This window comes from Chiloscyllium plagiosum, chromosome 17 (genome assembly GCF_004010195.1).
Source record: "Chiloscyllium plagiosum isolate BGI_BamShark_2017 chromosome 17, ASM401019v2, whole genome shotgun sequence".
NCBI lineage: Eukaryota > Metazoa > Chordata > Chondrichthyes > Orectolobiformes > Hemiscylliidae > Chiloscyllium > Chiloscyllium plagiosum.
Window position 1 is genome coordinate 42,285,844 of NC_057726.1, and position 15,249 is coordinate 42,301,092.

General features: G+C 43.4%; 1 protein-coding gene across 2 annotated transcripts in view; it reads right to left on the bottom strand.

The window, feature by feature from the left end:
* The window catches only part of brd7 (bromodomain containing 7), a 54,707-nt gene that overhangs the window by 20,231 nt on the left and 19,227 nt on the right, over positions 1–15,249 (bottom strand). For both annotated transcript variants that reach the window (XM_043706954.1, XM_043706956.1), the window contains exons 6-12: positions 9,359–9,469; positions 7,172–7,362; positions 5,885–6,014; positions 5,565–5,640; positions 4,758–4,865; positions 4,213–4,348; positions 1,232–1,343 (exon numbers count right to left, since the gene is read on the bottom strand). In XM_043706954.1, coding sequence (XP_043562889.1) covers positions 1,232–1,343; positions 4,213–4,348; positions 4,758–4,865; positions 5,565–5,640; positions 5,885–6,014; positions 7,172–7,362; positions 9,359–9,469 — 864 coding nt within the window. The remainder of the gene's footprint in view (positions 1–1,231; positions 1,344–4,212; positions 4,349–4,757; positions 4,866–5,564; positions 5,641–5,884; positions 6,015–7,171; positions 7,363–9,358; positions 9,470–15,249) is intronic.

Genomic DNA, 15,249 nt, shown 5'->3' on the forward strand with positions numbered 1-15,249 from the left:
GGGTTAGGGGGTGAGGGGGACAGTGTTGCACAGGGTTAGGGAGTGGGGGGGCAGTGTGTGGTGTTATATGGTTTTAGGGGTGGGGGCACGGTGTTGGAGGCGGGGTCTTGTATGCTGTGTGCTGCTCAATCTCCTGAACGAGGAGCAGACTTTAAAAACTCCGAGCCCCAGAGGAAAGGCATTTAATCGATTAACCAAATAATCGATTATCCGAATGAAATACTGCCTGCCCATCATGTTCGGATAATCGAGTTTCCCCTGTAAATATCCCAAAGACTGGCAGATCATAACGAACAGAAATCTTTTTGACTGTTTGCTACTAGAAAAGTACTGACTATAATCAAGCAGCCTGCATAACCAAAATGTTCAACACACTATCCCAATTAGACATTTGCTGGATAATTCTGAGTGTGCAAAGACATAAACTGACAGTCAATTTAGGATTGAGAGTTGGCTCAGTGTGGCAAACTTGCATACTGGAAGCTACATATTAATAGAGGGGGCCTGGTTATTTGCAGACATACACTGCACATTGATCAATTCAACAGAAAAAGGGAGTCATTTCTCAGGGGAATGTGTTAACCAGAGTAAACCTCCTTAGTTTTTTTTAAAAGCCTGGTATTAGAATGTCAATCACCATTAATTGGTGTATTCTCCATAGCAAGGCTTCGACATGAGTCCACCTGACAACCAATCAGTACTCTCATGCCATATAAATGTTGGTTTTCCCTTTGTATGGTATTCTTGTGAATTGTCCTGATGGGTAAAAGATGAAAAGCCTCAACAAAGTTTTTTTTTTTTACAGTAATACTCAAGCTTTACACTGTCAAACAACTAATGATAAACAATAACTCCTCTCATCTCAATTTCATCATCAGCTCCATTTCCAACAATACACTAAAAACCGACAACTGAAAATCAGAATAAGATCCTGATCCATTTAAACCCGTTAGAAATACCATGACAGAACTTCTGTCGAGACCAAGATCTTCAGAGCTTGACTACTCATTTTAATTGTTAAATGCTCAACAGTTTTCATGTTTGGATTAGTAAATCATTTATTTGCAGGGAAGGACGTTTTGAACCAGCTGTATTTGTTATTGTTTGATTTCTGATAATGTTTAAATAAATAACCCATAAAACCCAAGCTGCGAATTTCAAGAGAACTTTTTATACAAGGACTGAAACATATTTATAGTGTCAAACTTTTAGTAGAGAATCACACACTTACTATTTCCAGCTCTTTCATCGTTTTAGAATGTTCACCATTTGTAAGGGAATCCAGTAAATTATCCACCATGTTCACACTGTAGTCTTCATTGCTTGCCAAGAACTGCTGTACACTTGGAACAAACAGATTCTCGATATTAGTGAATGCTTTGATTTCTGGCTGCCTTATTTACAGGTTATTTTACATAGTCATTTTCTCCTACAAATATTGACAAATGAATCACGTTCAGACTTGACCAGAAAATGTCCGATGACAGATTCGTGCATTTCTTAAAAAAAAATGTAACCAATCATTGGCATGTAACTAGCCTCGTTTTGAAAATAAAGACAAACTTCTAATATCATACATATGAACATTGATATAAATGATTTGGAGGTGAACATAGGAGGTATTGTTAGTAAGTTTACAGACACCAAAGTTGGAGATATAGTGGACAGTGAAGAAGATTATCTCAGCATACAATAGGACCCTGATCAGATGGATCAATGGGCTGAGGAGTGGCAGATGGAGTTTAATTTAGATAACTGTGAGGTGCTGCATTTTGGAAAAGCAAATCAGAGCAGGATTTATACATTTAATGACAAGGACCTGGAGAGTGCTGCTGAACAAAGAGACCTGGGAATACAGGTTCATAATTCATTGAAAGTTGAGTCATAGGTAGATTAGGGTAGTGAAGGCGGCATTTGGTACGCTTTCCTTTATTGGTCAGAGCATCGAGGATGGAAGTTGGGAGGTCATGTTGCAGATGTATAGGACATTGGTTAGGCCAGTGTTGGAATACTGCATGCAAATCTGGTCTCCTTCCTATCGGAGGGATGTTGTGAAACTTGAAAGGGTTCAGAAAAGGTTTACAAGAATGTTGCCAGGGTTGGAGGATTTGAGTCAAGATTAGAGAAGTGCTGGAAAAGCACAGCAGGTCAGGCAGCATCCGAGGAGCAGGAAAATCGACGTTTTGGGCAAAAGCCCTTCATCAGGAATAAGGCTGGGAGCCTCAAGAGTGGAGGGATAAAAAATGGGACGGGGGTGGGGCTGGGTGGGGGAAGGTAGCTGAGAGTGCAATAGGTGGATGGAGGTGGGGGTGAAGGTGATAGGTCAGAGAGGAAACTGGTGAAATCCACATTGATGCCAGTGGGTTGGAGGGTCCTGAGGCGGAAGATGAGGCGTTCTTCCTCCAGTCGTTGGGTGGTAAGGGAGTGGCCATGGAGGCTGCCTAGGACCTGCATGTCCTCGGCAGAGTGGGAGGGGGAGTTGAAATGTTCAGTCATTTCAGGGGTTGATTGGTGCTGGTGTCCCGCGGATGTTCTCTGAAGCGCTCTGCGAGTAGGTGTCCAATCGGGAGCAACGGATAGAGTAAATGACACCGGTGGAAGTACAGGTGAATCTTTGATGGATGTGGAAAGCTCCTTTGGGGCCTTGATCCGAGGTCGCAGAGGAACAGTCTTTATGGAAACGGATAGGGGTGGGGAGGGAAATATATCTCCGGTGGTGGTTTCTGTTTGTAGGTGGCATAAATGTCGGAGGGTGATGCACTGTATGCGGAGGATGGCGGGGTGGAAGGCGAGGACCAGGGTGGGTTGGAGGGTGGCATCCGTTAGTCCCGATGCAGTCTCCTCTACATTGGGGAGATTGGACACCTATTCACAGAGCGCTTCAGAGAACATCTCTGGGACACCCGCACAAATCTGCCCCATCGCCCCGTGGCTGAACATTTCAACTCCCCCTCCCACTCTGCCGAGGACATGCAGGTCCTGGGCCTCCTCCATCGCCACCCAACACCTGGAAGGAGAACGTCTCATCTTCCACCTCGGGACCCTTCAATCCCATGGCCTCAATGTGGACTTCACCAGTTTCCTCATTTCCCCTCCCACCCCACCTTACCCCAGTTCCAACCTTCTAGCTCAGTACTGTCCTCATGACCTGTCCCGCCTATCCATCTTCCTTCCCACCTATCTGTTCCACCCTTTCCTCCAACCTTAGACCATTACCCCCACCTCCATCCATCTATTGCACTCTCAGCTACCTTTCCCCAGCTCCACCCCCTCTCATTTATCTCTCCACCCCTGAGGCTCCCAGCCTCATTCCTGATGATTGCCCGAAACGTCAATTTTCCTGCTCCTCGGATGCTGCCTGACCTGCTATGCCTTTCCAGCACCACTCTAATCTTGACTCTGACCTCCAGCATCTGCAGTACTCACTTTCACCTTAAAGTGTTTGAGCTGTAGGCAGAGGCTGAATAGGCTGGGGCTGTTTTCCCTCGTGGCGGAGGCTGAGAGGAGACCTTAGAGTGGTTTAGAAAATCATGAGGGGCATGGATAGTGTAAATAGACAAGATCTTTTTCCTGGGGTGGTGGAGTCTCGAACTAGAGGGCATAGGTTCAGGGTGAGAGGTGAAAGATATAAAAGTTACCTAAGGGGCAACATTTTCACGCAGAGAGTGGTGCATGTATGTAATGAGCTGCCAGAGGAAGTGGTGGAGACTGGTACAATTACAGGATTTAAAAGGCATCTGGATGGGTATAGGAATAGGAAGGGTTTAGAGAGACACTGGCCAGGTGCTGGCAAATGGGACTAGATTAGGTTAGGATATGTGGTCAGCATGGACGAGTTGGACCGAAGAGTCTGTTTCCGTGCTGTACATCTCTATGACTCCATTTGTAAGCAATTAATAGGATAAATTTCACTTAGGTAAGTCTCAGTAGCATTGTGCCTTTTTCTTTTTAAAATGTTTTCCTGAAGTTAACTCAGCAGCAAACTAGTTATAGGAAACAGAATTGTTTTAGTTTGTCTCAATTTAGAAACTGAGGGGATTCATTCCATAATCAGACGACTATTCTGTGCTGCCAACTGTGATATCACTCTCCAATTAAGAATGGAATGGAACAATCAAGATTGGCACTACATTTCTGACGCTCATTCACTAGTGCTGGAGTGTACATGCCAACTTTCATGGGTTTCCTTAAAGAATTAGGGTTGGTACTCACCTGAAGGATCCCGACATACCCAATTCATCACCATATGTTGAATATACCAGGTCAGAATCCTCTTTACTGAGATTAGCACAAGTAGAATCATAAACTGGAGCGTAAGAACTGAACGGTCCATAATTCAAGTAGGTCACTGCAAAAATATAACAGCAGCAAATAAAAGCAATTCACTTCCAAAGGGAACCCTGTACCAAACAAAAAGTCAGGTTATTGTGGTCATGCCTTGATCTAAGTGCGATGAATTTGTTAGTGAAACATATGACTCTGGTATAGTGTGTTAGATTCTACATGCAAGCTCCTTAAATTTACAAGCAAATTAGAACTCCATTCAATACTTTACCATTGAATGTTTTTGCTTAAAAATTAAAATCAGTTCCCAGAGCAAGTGCAGTGGCAATAATATCCGCAAGTTCAGTGAAGGTATTATGGAACGACCCTGCTGCTCTCTGTGCCATCCTTGCCTTTGCAGAAGGCATGTAAAACTGCCAAAAAGGCTTACATCTATCTAACTTTCACAGAACCAACATATTTACAGCACTAACCTGGAATGACTTTATTACGTTTGTCCTCCTTAAATCCTTGCAGGGTATTGATTCCAGACTGTAATCTGCCAGCCATCATACCGAGCTTCACTGGACAGTAACTTGGGTCTGCAAAACAGCAATAACATGCTTTGGTAATACTGTGCGAAGTGAATATAAGTGATCAAGTAAAATGACAGCACTGGACATGGACTTAGGTGGAGCAGTTTACATGAAAACATCCCTCTCACTTTTGGGTCCTACCTTTGAATATACCCCAATAAATATGATAGAAGTCCAATTGTATTTACTGGTCTTAGGGATATTTAATAGGTTCTAAAATTTCAGCCCAGGCCCCAGTAAGCTAATGTTCCCAGTAGAAAAGAGCACACAATCACTCATCGACAGGTCACCATGTCGTTGGTGTGGTGAAGTCAATACGTAGCAGTTGGAAGTGCTCTTCACAGGCTGAGGCCAAGAGAGAATGCTGACTATGAACAATGTCCAGCCTAGATTGCAGAAACTATAAGAAATTGATGGCAATAGCCAATATTAGAAGAAAAATACTCGAATCCAGAGGGCAACTATTCCTTAACTAGGTGAAAAGTCACAGCCTACCAGCATCTAACACTGATAAAGCCAACAAAGCACAACGAAGAGTGAAGGCCAAAAGAACTGACTGAAGCACTGGGCATGAGGATGCAATGGAGGGAACCGTGTAACAGGACCTTGTGAATTACTAATCATCTTACTGCAGTTAGACTGATAAGCTCTAGCACGCTGAAATATTCTGGCACAACGCCACTGGCTTTCCCATCAATCTCCTACCTCCCATGTCAGGTTCCACGACATTAAGAATTCCAAGGGTAGTGGTGCCATCAACTTTTCTTCTTTGGAATTCAAACTAAAAATAAAAATTGAAAATGTAGAGAATTCTAAACATGTAAATATTCACAGTTTCCTTTTTCTTCCAATGCGAGACGGAGTGATATTCTTCCAAAGGTGCCGAAAACCCACTACAACTTTACCTGTGCCTTGAGATGTCAGCACTTGGTGTGATGGAAAGTCAGTTTTTTTTGGAAAAAAAAGTAAGAAATCCTCAAACAACACCTTGACACATGATTTTAAATAAAGGAAACAGCATTTACCTTACTGTCTATTTTACGCCGGGTCAGTTTTCCAGAAGATTCCTCAATAATACGATCAACTTTTTCCAATTCCCTGTCAATCACATGATTGCCACTGCTGGATGTATCCTCACTCGATTCCTTTTCCAGCCTTTGTAAACCAGTCAACAGAAAATAATCATTGATCACACAACCATTTGCTGTCTCCTTAACATTACTGAAGTACACCCCATATTTAATTTTGATATGCATGACAATGGACAATCACGGAACCCTCAGAATTCTAATAACATGCATGCTGTAAAGATGAAATCAATATTTAACATTTTCAGATGTTAATGTTTGGATGAGATGTTAAACCCAGACCGCCTCTGCTCGCTCAGCAAGATGTAAAAGATCCCATGGTCCTATTTTGAATAAAATCAATATCTGATCATTATCACATTGTTGCTTGTCAGCACAGTGCATGAAAACTGGCTATCTCGCCTACAAGTGACTAAACAAATATTCACCATTGGCTGTAAAGCTCTTTGAGTTGGTCTATGGTTGTAAAGTCATGACATAAATTTAAGTCTCTTCCTAATGTAATAAAAAATGGTTTCAACAGTTCTCTCAGATATTAAATGACATTTCGTATAAGCTTAATCAAGAACAACAGTATATAATTGCTGTAGACATGTTTTCTATCAGCCTTCCTTTTCCAATTTGTCCTCTGACTAACTTTACCTCACCTCATATACTGTAGTACATTTGTACAGGTACTGGTGCTCTACCAATATGTCACCAACTTGTATATGAACTTTGACAGTGAGGATTCTCAACCAAAGTTATCATGGGGGATGTCACAATTAAGTCACTTGCCTCACAATCTCCATCAATTCTCCGCTCATAAACACCTACTCAAGTATCACTTATCACCCCAAATACTGAATATGTAACGCCAGTGCCAGTATGGTCAGTGCATCAGATTTAAAGTAAACACTTTCTATGTAAACGTTAGTGCACTATTACTGGAACAAGGATGCAATGGACTTTTTTTTGTGAATATCTTTACCAGATTGTATTTACACACATTCTCAAAAACTGTCAGCAATTGTCTAAACGAATGCTTTAACAAAATACCTGCTTTGCTAACTATATGAAATGTTTTCAATGTGTAGACACTTACTGTTTGAAAGCTCAGCTCTCGTCCCAATTATGACATTTTATTTCTTTTCACCAAAATTAGTAAAATAGAAACACTGGTCACCATGCTAACAGTTTCATGCATGCTGGGAGAAGTAACAAGCTGCTTTCGCAACAACTTACCTTTGGTCTTCATTCTGCTGATCAGTTGATCTATCCCTGTCATCAGTTTGCATAGATTCCCCTCTGGCATCCCCCTCATCTTTCCTGCGCTCCCCATTGTAGTCTCCTGTCCTTAGCTTCTCCCCCTGCTTATGGGATTTCTCCAGATCCTGCATGAAATCTATACTCTGCTTCAGGCTTTGGATTTTCTCCTAAAAAGACAAACACATACTAAGTGAGACCTCTACATGGAATACTCAGTGCCACTGTTAAATGGCCACAGATGAAGAGCTGAATAACCAACAGTTGCTACTTTTGGATCAATTCAGGTGCCAAGTTAACATGTGGAAAAACGTATTTCACTTTGACTTGTCTTCAAAATGGACAAGCTGCATAAATGTTGTATTTTGCGCATTTTCCTGACATCTCAGCTTTTCAGAGTCAGTACACATTGAAGGAACTTACTTAGGAAGATCCTAATGCAGAAAACTCTCCAATACAATTCTCTCTAGAGTGGTCAATCCTGACACGTAAAGTGGAAGCTCAATGTAGATCTCCACTGGGTCTGCAAACACAGCACTTAATGGCAGTCATCAAATAAAACGGAACACTCAAAAAGTGTCCAAATGTTGGTTCCAAGGTCAAGTTTCAAGATGTCATTGAGACTGAATTAGGAATCAAGCCACATTTAGCAAAATAATTTATTGAAAAGGCTCAAGAGCTTAGCAAATTTTAATCAAGCAATATATGGGGATGCATTGCTGAGAGAAGGGCATTGACATGTGATCATCAACACTGAAGAGCAGGTAAGGTGAGGATCCCATAACAGGCAGTCAGCATCATCCAGAGGAACGAGTGAGATGAGGACCCTGTGACAGGCAGTCAGAATCACCAAACCTACTGAGGTTCTACCTGTGCCTGGTGTTGCGAAGGATGGGACTGGCCTTGTTGTCATGGAACAGTCCAAGAAGTTAGACCATTCCATATCATCTGTCCTTAGTGGAGAAATTTGCAAAGAAAAACATCTTTGACTGTAGTTTATCAGGAAGTAGTCAGCATGTAGCGTCCACAAGACCCTGCAGGTAAAAAAACGTGGATTCTGTCGGGTTGCTCCCTGAGCACACTGTCAAAGTCATGTGGCAGAATGCCTCAGCACCAGAACTTTCCAACAAGCAACCAAGACATCGCATGGCTAGTGGTGAGAAGGGCACCACCTATTCAATCCATCACATATGCCCAGACACTCTGTGCCATCGCCTGATGCCCTCAGAGTGGCTGCTGTTTATATGGCTGCTTGTTAAAGCAGTAGTTTGCAGATGAGATGGAGCCAAGGGTTGCGTACAAATGGGAATTCAGCTGACAAGTAGTTGACTGATAATTGGTCACAAGTCCAAAGATCAATGACAAAGGCCTTTTGCCTATTAATAACTCTGTAATGGGCTGAACAGGTGGCTGAGGAGCTTTGGGCTGTGAACAAGATAGCGAGAAGTCATCAGGTCTGCAAACTCAGGGGCTGAATCTGTTGTCTGCAGTACAAAAAAACCCTAAGTCTGTTTAACATATTTATTTTTTCTTCAGCAGTTGCTATAAGCTGTGACTTTCAATAACTATGTTAGGGACCTTTACAAGCATCTTGAAAATAACTGAAGCATCTAGAGATGTGAGATTGAGAAGTAGAGTTCTGATTAGCACAAGTAATATCTCAGCAAATCCTGTGAAGAAGGACCATTGAACTGCCTTCCCAGTCTTTTCCTCCACCAACAGCAGCCATTTTTTTTCCTTCTTGTGTCTGTTTCTCTTGTACATGTAATGAAAGGTTTATGGGGATCGGGGGGGGGGGGGGGTGCAGGAGGGAGTTGCTTAGAGTTTTAACCAGTAGAATTACATGCCACCAGTTCATAAGGTTTACCTGTACCTGGAGTTTACTTATTCGTAATCAATAGTAATTCTCATTAAATACTGAAATCGGATTATATTTTGTCAACCTGGGTCTAAAAAAAGCACAGGAAAATTAGGGAATTCCACATACTTTTCAAATCTTTAAATTTTGTTATCATTCTAGGAATTGTAGGGTTTAATTTTCAGCATGCTACCCCCATTAGTTCTGAACATAAACACTGACTCTGGCAGTTCAAAGTATTTAAATAGCAAACAAATTTCAGTTTTCTCCAGCCGAGTTATGAAATAAAAATATATTTAGTGATATACCTGGCTAAGAATTTTCATTCCAGAGTGTAATAACTTCTTCGCAGCCTTATAGTAGATGGTGTCTGGCCTGTTATAGGTCATGGCATTTTCACACATCATTTTAAAATCTCCCTGTAAAAGAGAGATCTGAAGTGAAAAATTGATTTAAATATTTTGGTTATAATACAAAAACCTGTTAATGCTACTTATATTGATTCAATACATACCTCTATATTCTCTGTGATATTACACGTGACAAACTGGATGAAGTATTCTTTTGTAATATTCAGGTGACACCAGCTAATACAGATGACATTATTCTCAGTTGAAGCTATGTCGCTTCAAGGACACAGAGTTTAATTGCTGTTAATTATAATGGTGAGGTCAAAAGGTTGGTTAGGTTCCTTTCTGGAGATTCTTATACACAAAGCAACTCCAAAATGCCAACTTCTGTGAACAGCCATGATTTATTTCAGCAAATAAAAGCTTTTGGAGGATCACTTAACACTTCATGATGCTTGTGAGGCGTATCAAGCGAGGATGTCTGAATAAGGGTCCTCCCTTTATCCAGGGTTTTACATCACAGTCAGTCAGGCATGCCAGACACAGCCCCCTGCCACTCCCCCATAAACACATGCCACCCTAAAACAATGTATAGTAATTAGTGCATTCCTTAAAACAGTATTTACAGAGATTGACACTTGCTGCCTACAAGATAGAACCACACCCCCCACCACCACCACCAACACAGGACATCCAATTTCTTACAGGTCAGCAGAACAAATTAACCCTTTAACATCTCATTCCCCTCTTTTATCATTCCATGATAACCAACTAAAAGGCACTATCAGCTTATTCAGAAGACTCTACCAGTATTTAAACAAGTTATTGACACACAACATACATTGATTATAACAAGAATTACTAGTCCATGTAGTAAGACAGGATCCCCAGGATCCTCCCACATGGAAGAAGAGTGTTCACCAGTAAAGTTCTTAAATTGGCAGCCCTTACTGACCAGTCCACCCCCTCCAAGTTGAGTGGAAACAAGCCAATTATCCAAAATCTCCTTCAGTAAAGTCCAACCTGAAAACAAAATCTAATCTGGCAGAGGTCAGTTCTGTTGTGTACAGTGGATAGGGAGCCTAGGCCTCTGGAGATGCAGGGACCAGTGCTGTTCTTGCAAGGTCGTTGGGGTCCCATGCAGTGAGATGTGCTCCCAAGGCAGGGTGCATATTTGTGGGATTAGCTGTAGCCATCAGTTTGGATTTGGCCATCTTCACCTTTGCAAATTCCGACTGGAGAGTCTGAGGATTTTCAGGATCAAATGGAATGTTGTTTAATGCATTCTTTGCTGTTTCTGCTCCCGCTCTGCTGTCAGATATAACAAAGCCAACTGGCTGTTTTGATATTAGCTTGCTCAGTGACCCTTCATATCCCTTAAATGGCCGAAACAGAAGGTAAAGCTCACGTGGTTTAACATCCACGGGAAGGCCACTGACAAAAAGCATACTGATCTCCTCTTCACCATTGTTAGCTTCATCACTATTCGTGCTCATGACTGGGGAGCTGCTTGAATCATTGTGACCCCCTACTTTGGGCAGGTGTTGTGGTGCTGAGAGCAGGAGGGGTCGCCAGAATGGGGGCGATAAGTTCTGGGATCAATTGTCTATCAGAAGCGCTGAGAAAGGTTCCCAGGAATGTGACTTGGCACTGAGTGCGCAATGGGTAACATTTCCAGGGGGCTGTGTAAGTGGAGTGAGACTTGGATCAGGTTGTGGAGGAACAGGTGGTGGTCCAAAGGCATGCTTTACCTGTGAATAAAGGAACTTTAGAGACAATGCCAGCTGCCGAAAGTATCTTTGCATTTCCTCTCTCTTTCCCTCCTTGCCAAGGTGGGTATCGTATAAAGACAATCAATAAGCATTGGTAATGAAGCATCAGGTACTGGAGTGACCCACAGGCATTTTGACACAAAGTGTGAACGCCCACGCATCTGCCATATTTGTTTTTCTGGGTCAGGAGCCTCCCCCTGTAAATGCTGCACAGTAGCAATATCTGGTATGCCTGTTGTTTGAGGTAGGTGGTTGATTTAGCGCCTGCTGGTTCACAGAAGACACAATAGTATTGCAAGCCGTTGCCACGTCCTTGGCAGCTCGATCAGCTCTGGCACTGCCATTGCTGATGTCCGTGTTGTCTATTACGTGGGCAGCACATTTGATTATGGCCAATTGCTTGGGGAGGAGGATGGCTTTGAGGAGATTTCGAACATATAGTGAGTTCTGAATAGGTGTCCCCAAAGAGGTCAGAAATCCGCGTTGTGACCATAGCTGGTGATCAGCGTCATTATTTTGAAACATTATTGGCAGACTAGACACACCAGGAGATATGTCCACTTTATTCCCACTTGATAATCCAGCTTGGCATTTCAACCGATCCCTTATTTTGCGTCCAGTTTCTCAGTTTTTCCTGTTTTTCTCTACTCATATCATAATCCCCACACTGACGTTTCAGCACCTCACACACTCTAATCCCTCTCTGACATGTGTTATTCGCCCAGCTGGCCTAGTTATATTTATTTGTTATTTCTTCAGCAGTCTTTCTCCATGTGGATATTAAAGTTTTCCATTTAGTCCATGCATTACGTTTTCAAATTGCCTCCTCTCCTTTTAAACATTTATCCATGGCCCAACAGCCTCCCATCAGCCAAGTTTCATTTTCCCACTTTTTATTTAAACATGCTGACAGGCGCTTGAACGGCTCCTCATTCTGAGGGGTCATTCCTGCGTAACCAATGCAAAGGGGTTCTGACACCCAACTTATCCAACATCTGTCCCTTTTTTTTAAAAAAAGTTTTAACTTCCTAACTTATCTCTATATATTAGTCTAGTTTCTTCAGTCCCCACACCCATTTCAGAGTCCTGGCCTTCACGTGGGGGATTTCCCCTCTTAATAACCGGTCTAGGGCAGGGTGGTTGAGACAGACACAGTAGTTATCCTTTATCTTATGTACTATGTTCTGGGGTCTCAAACCTCGCTATTAGAGGACTCTAACCTCTGATCTCCAGTGGGTGTCTAACCTCCCTGGGAAAAATTCATTGGCATACAAGTGCATAAGTTATCTCAGAGATTCTGTCACTACAGAGCCACAGGGGACGAGGGTCGACCGAGTGATAGGTTTAATGAAGAGATCAAGGTAAATTTTATCTAGTGGGCCCATCCATCTCACGTTACCATCACGCAGGCGATCACTTCCTCAATCTGCCTGGAAGCTCCACATATGTTGCAATCCCACTCCCATCGCCAAATGTTAGGTTCCCTTCTTGAGGTTCTTACACGCTCAATGCAACTGCAATACGCCAACTTCTGTGAACAGCCACAATTTATTTTAGCAAGTACAAGCTTTTGGAGGATCACTTAACACTCTTTGTGATGCTTGCAGAGTGTGGCTCTCCAAACAAGGGAACTATCCTCCCTTTAGCCAGGGTTTTACATCACAGTCAGTGGCTCAGATAGTCTTGTTTCTTTGATAGGTGGCATCGAAACTTGAGTCATTGAAGAGTGATAGACACAAAAAGTGTGCGGAGGTATTGACTTTACATTATTTTTACAATTAGAGAATGTCACACAACACTTTCAAAGTCAAACAATCTTCTACTCTAGAGGTCAGCAACACTATCACAATCACAGTCATAGACATGTATAGCACAGAAACAGACCCTTTGGTCCAACTCATCCATGCCGACTAGATATCCTAAACTAATCTAGTTCCATTTGCCAGAACTTGGCCCATATTCCTATAAATCCTTCTCATTCATAAAACCATCCAGATGCCTTTTAAATGTTGCAGTCGTACTAGCCTCCTCCACTTCCTCTGGCAGCTCATTCCATACATGCACCACCCTTTGCTTGGAAAAGTTGCTCCTTAGGTCCTTTTTAAGTTTTTTCATTCTCACCCTAAACGGATGCCCTCTAGTTCTGGACGCCTCCACTCTAGTGGCATGCCACAAGGATTGGTGATGGGTCCACTGCATTTCGTCATTTATGTAAATGATTTGGATGTGAACATAGGAGTTATGGTTAGTAAGTTAGCAAATGACAGCAAAATTTGAGGTGTAGTGGAGAGCAAAGAAGGTTACCTCAGAGTACAACGGTATCTTGATCAGATGGGCCACGTGCCAAGGAATGGTAGATGGAGTTTAATTTAGATAAATGAGAGGTGCTGCATTTTGGAAAGGCAAATCAGATTTATACACTTAATGGTAAGGTCCTGGGGAGCGTTGCTGAACAAAGAGACCTGGGAGTGCAGGTTCATAGCTCCTTGAAAGTAGAATTACAGGTAGTTAGGAGAGTGAAGGCGGTGTTTGGTACGCTTTATTTTATTGGTCAGAGCATTGAGTATAGGAATTGGAAGGTCATGTTGGGGCTGTAAGACATTGATTAGGCCACTTTTGGAATATTGCGTGCAATTCTGATCTCCCTCCTCTCGGAAGGATGTTGTGAAACCTGAAAGGGTTCAGAAAAGATTTTAAAGGATGTTGCCAAGGTTGGAGGATTTGAGCAAAAAAGTGAGAGGCTGAAAGGACTGGGGCTGCTTTCCCTGGAACGTCGGCGGCTGAGGGAGTGACCTTATAGAGATTTATAAAATCATGAGGGGCATGGATAGGATAAATAGACAATGTCTTTTCCCAGGGGATGTAAGGCTACAACGTCTAACTGATGTTAACCAAGACTGGGTTACTTCAAGAAATATCAATTCAGAAGCTGGTTAGCAAGAAGCTGATTTTTTGTTTCTTTAGACAGTGGTGAAGAGCTCAGATATGTTACACCCTGCCTGGTTTTCCATTCTAATGATGTCATTATGTACAATGGACTGTCAATCTGTTCCCACCTGCACTGTGGACTTGCTGTATCACTGATGTCACACGCTCAGTGACTTCTGCCCCTCCTACTGCCATGTTTGCCACCACTTCCTCCCCCACCAACGCCACTCACCTGCATTCTGCTGACACGGCCCCCACAGACCCCACTGTCACTATCCCCACTTCCCAGAACCCTGAGGGGAACACCAACCCTGCTCATGACTCCACCCCCATTCCCCCCACCACCACACCCACTCCAGTTACAGGTTCCGCCCCCATTCTCAGCTCCACACCCACACCAGGCCCTAGCTCTCAGCCCTGACGAGTTTTCACCATCCCTCCAGCTCACTGAGGACGAACGATCAGTCCTCAGCAAAGGACTCATCTTCATCCCCCTCCGCCCATGCATCAATGAATTTAATACACGCCGTGACGTTGAACACTTCTTCCGCTGCCTCCACCTCCGAGCTTACTTTCATAATCAGGACATCCACCCACCTTCCGAGGACCCCTTCGCCCACCTCCAACATACTGCATCCACCTGGCACACCCCGTGCTGGCCTATTACCTGTTCTCGACCTCTTCATTTCCAACTGCCACTGGGACATTAACCGCCTCAACCTGTCTACCCACCTCCCCCACAACGCGCAGCCCTCCAATCCCTCTGCTCCAATCCCAACCTCACCATCAAGCCAGCAGATAAAGGGGGTGCAGTGATTGTCTGGCGCACTGACCTCTACACCGCTGAAGCCAGACGCCAACTCAAGGACACCTCCTCCTACCGTCCCCTCGACCATGACCCCACCCCCATCACCAAACCATCATCTCCCAGATCATACAGAACCTCATCACCTCAGGAGATCTCCCACCCACAGCTTCCAACCTCGTAGTTTGGGAACCCCGCACTGCCCGATTCTACCTCCTTCCCAAAATCCACAAGCCTGACCACCCTGGCCGACCCATTGTCTCAGCATGCTCCTGCCCCACTGAAATCATCTCTACCTACCCCGACACTGTCCTATCCCCCCTAGTCCAGGAACCCCCCACATA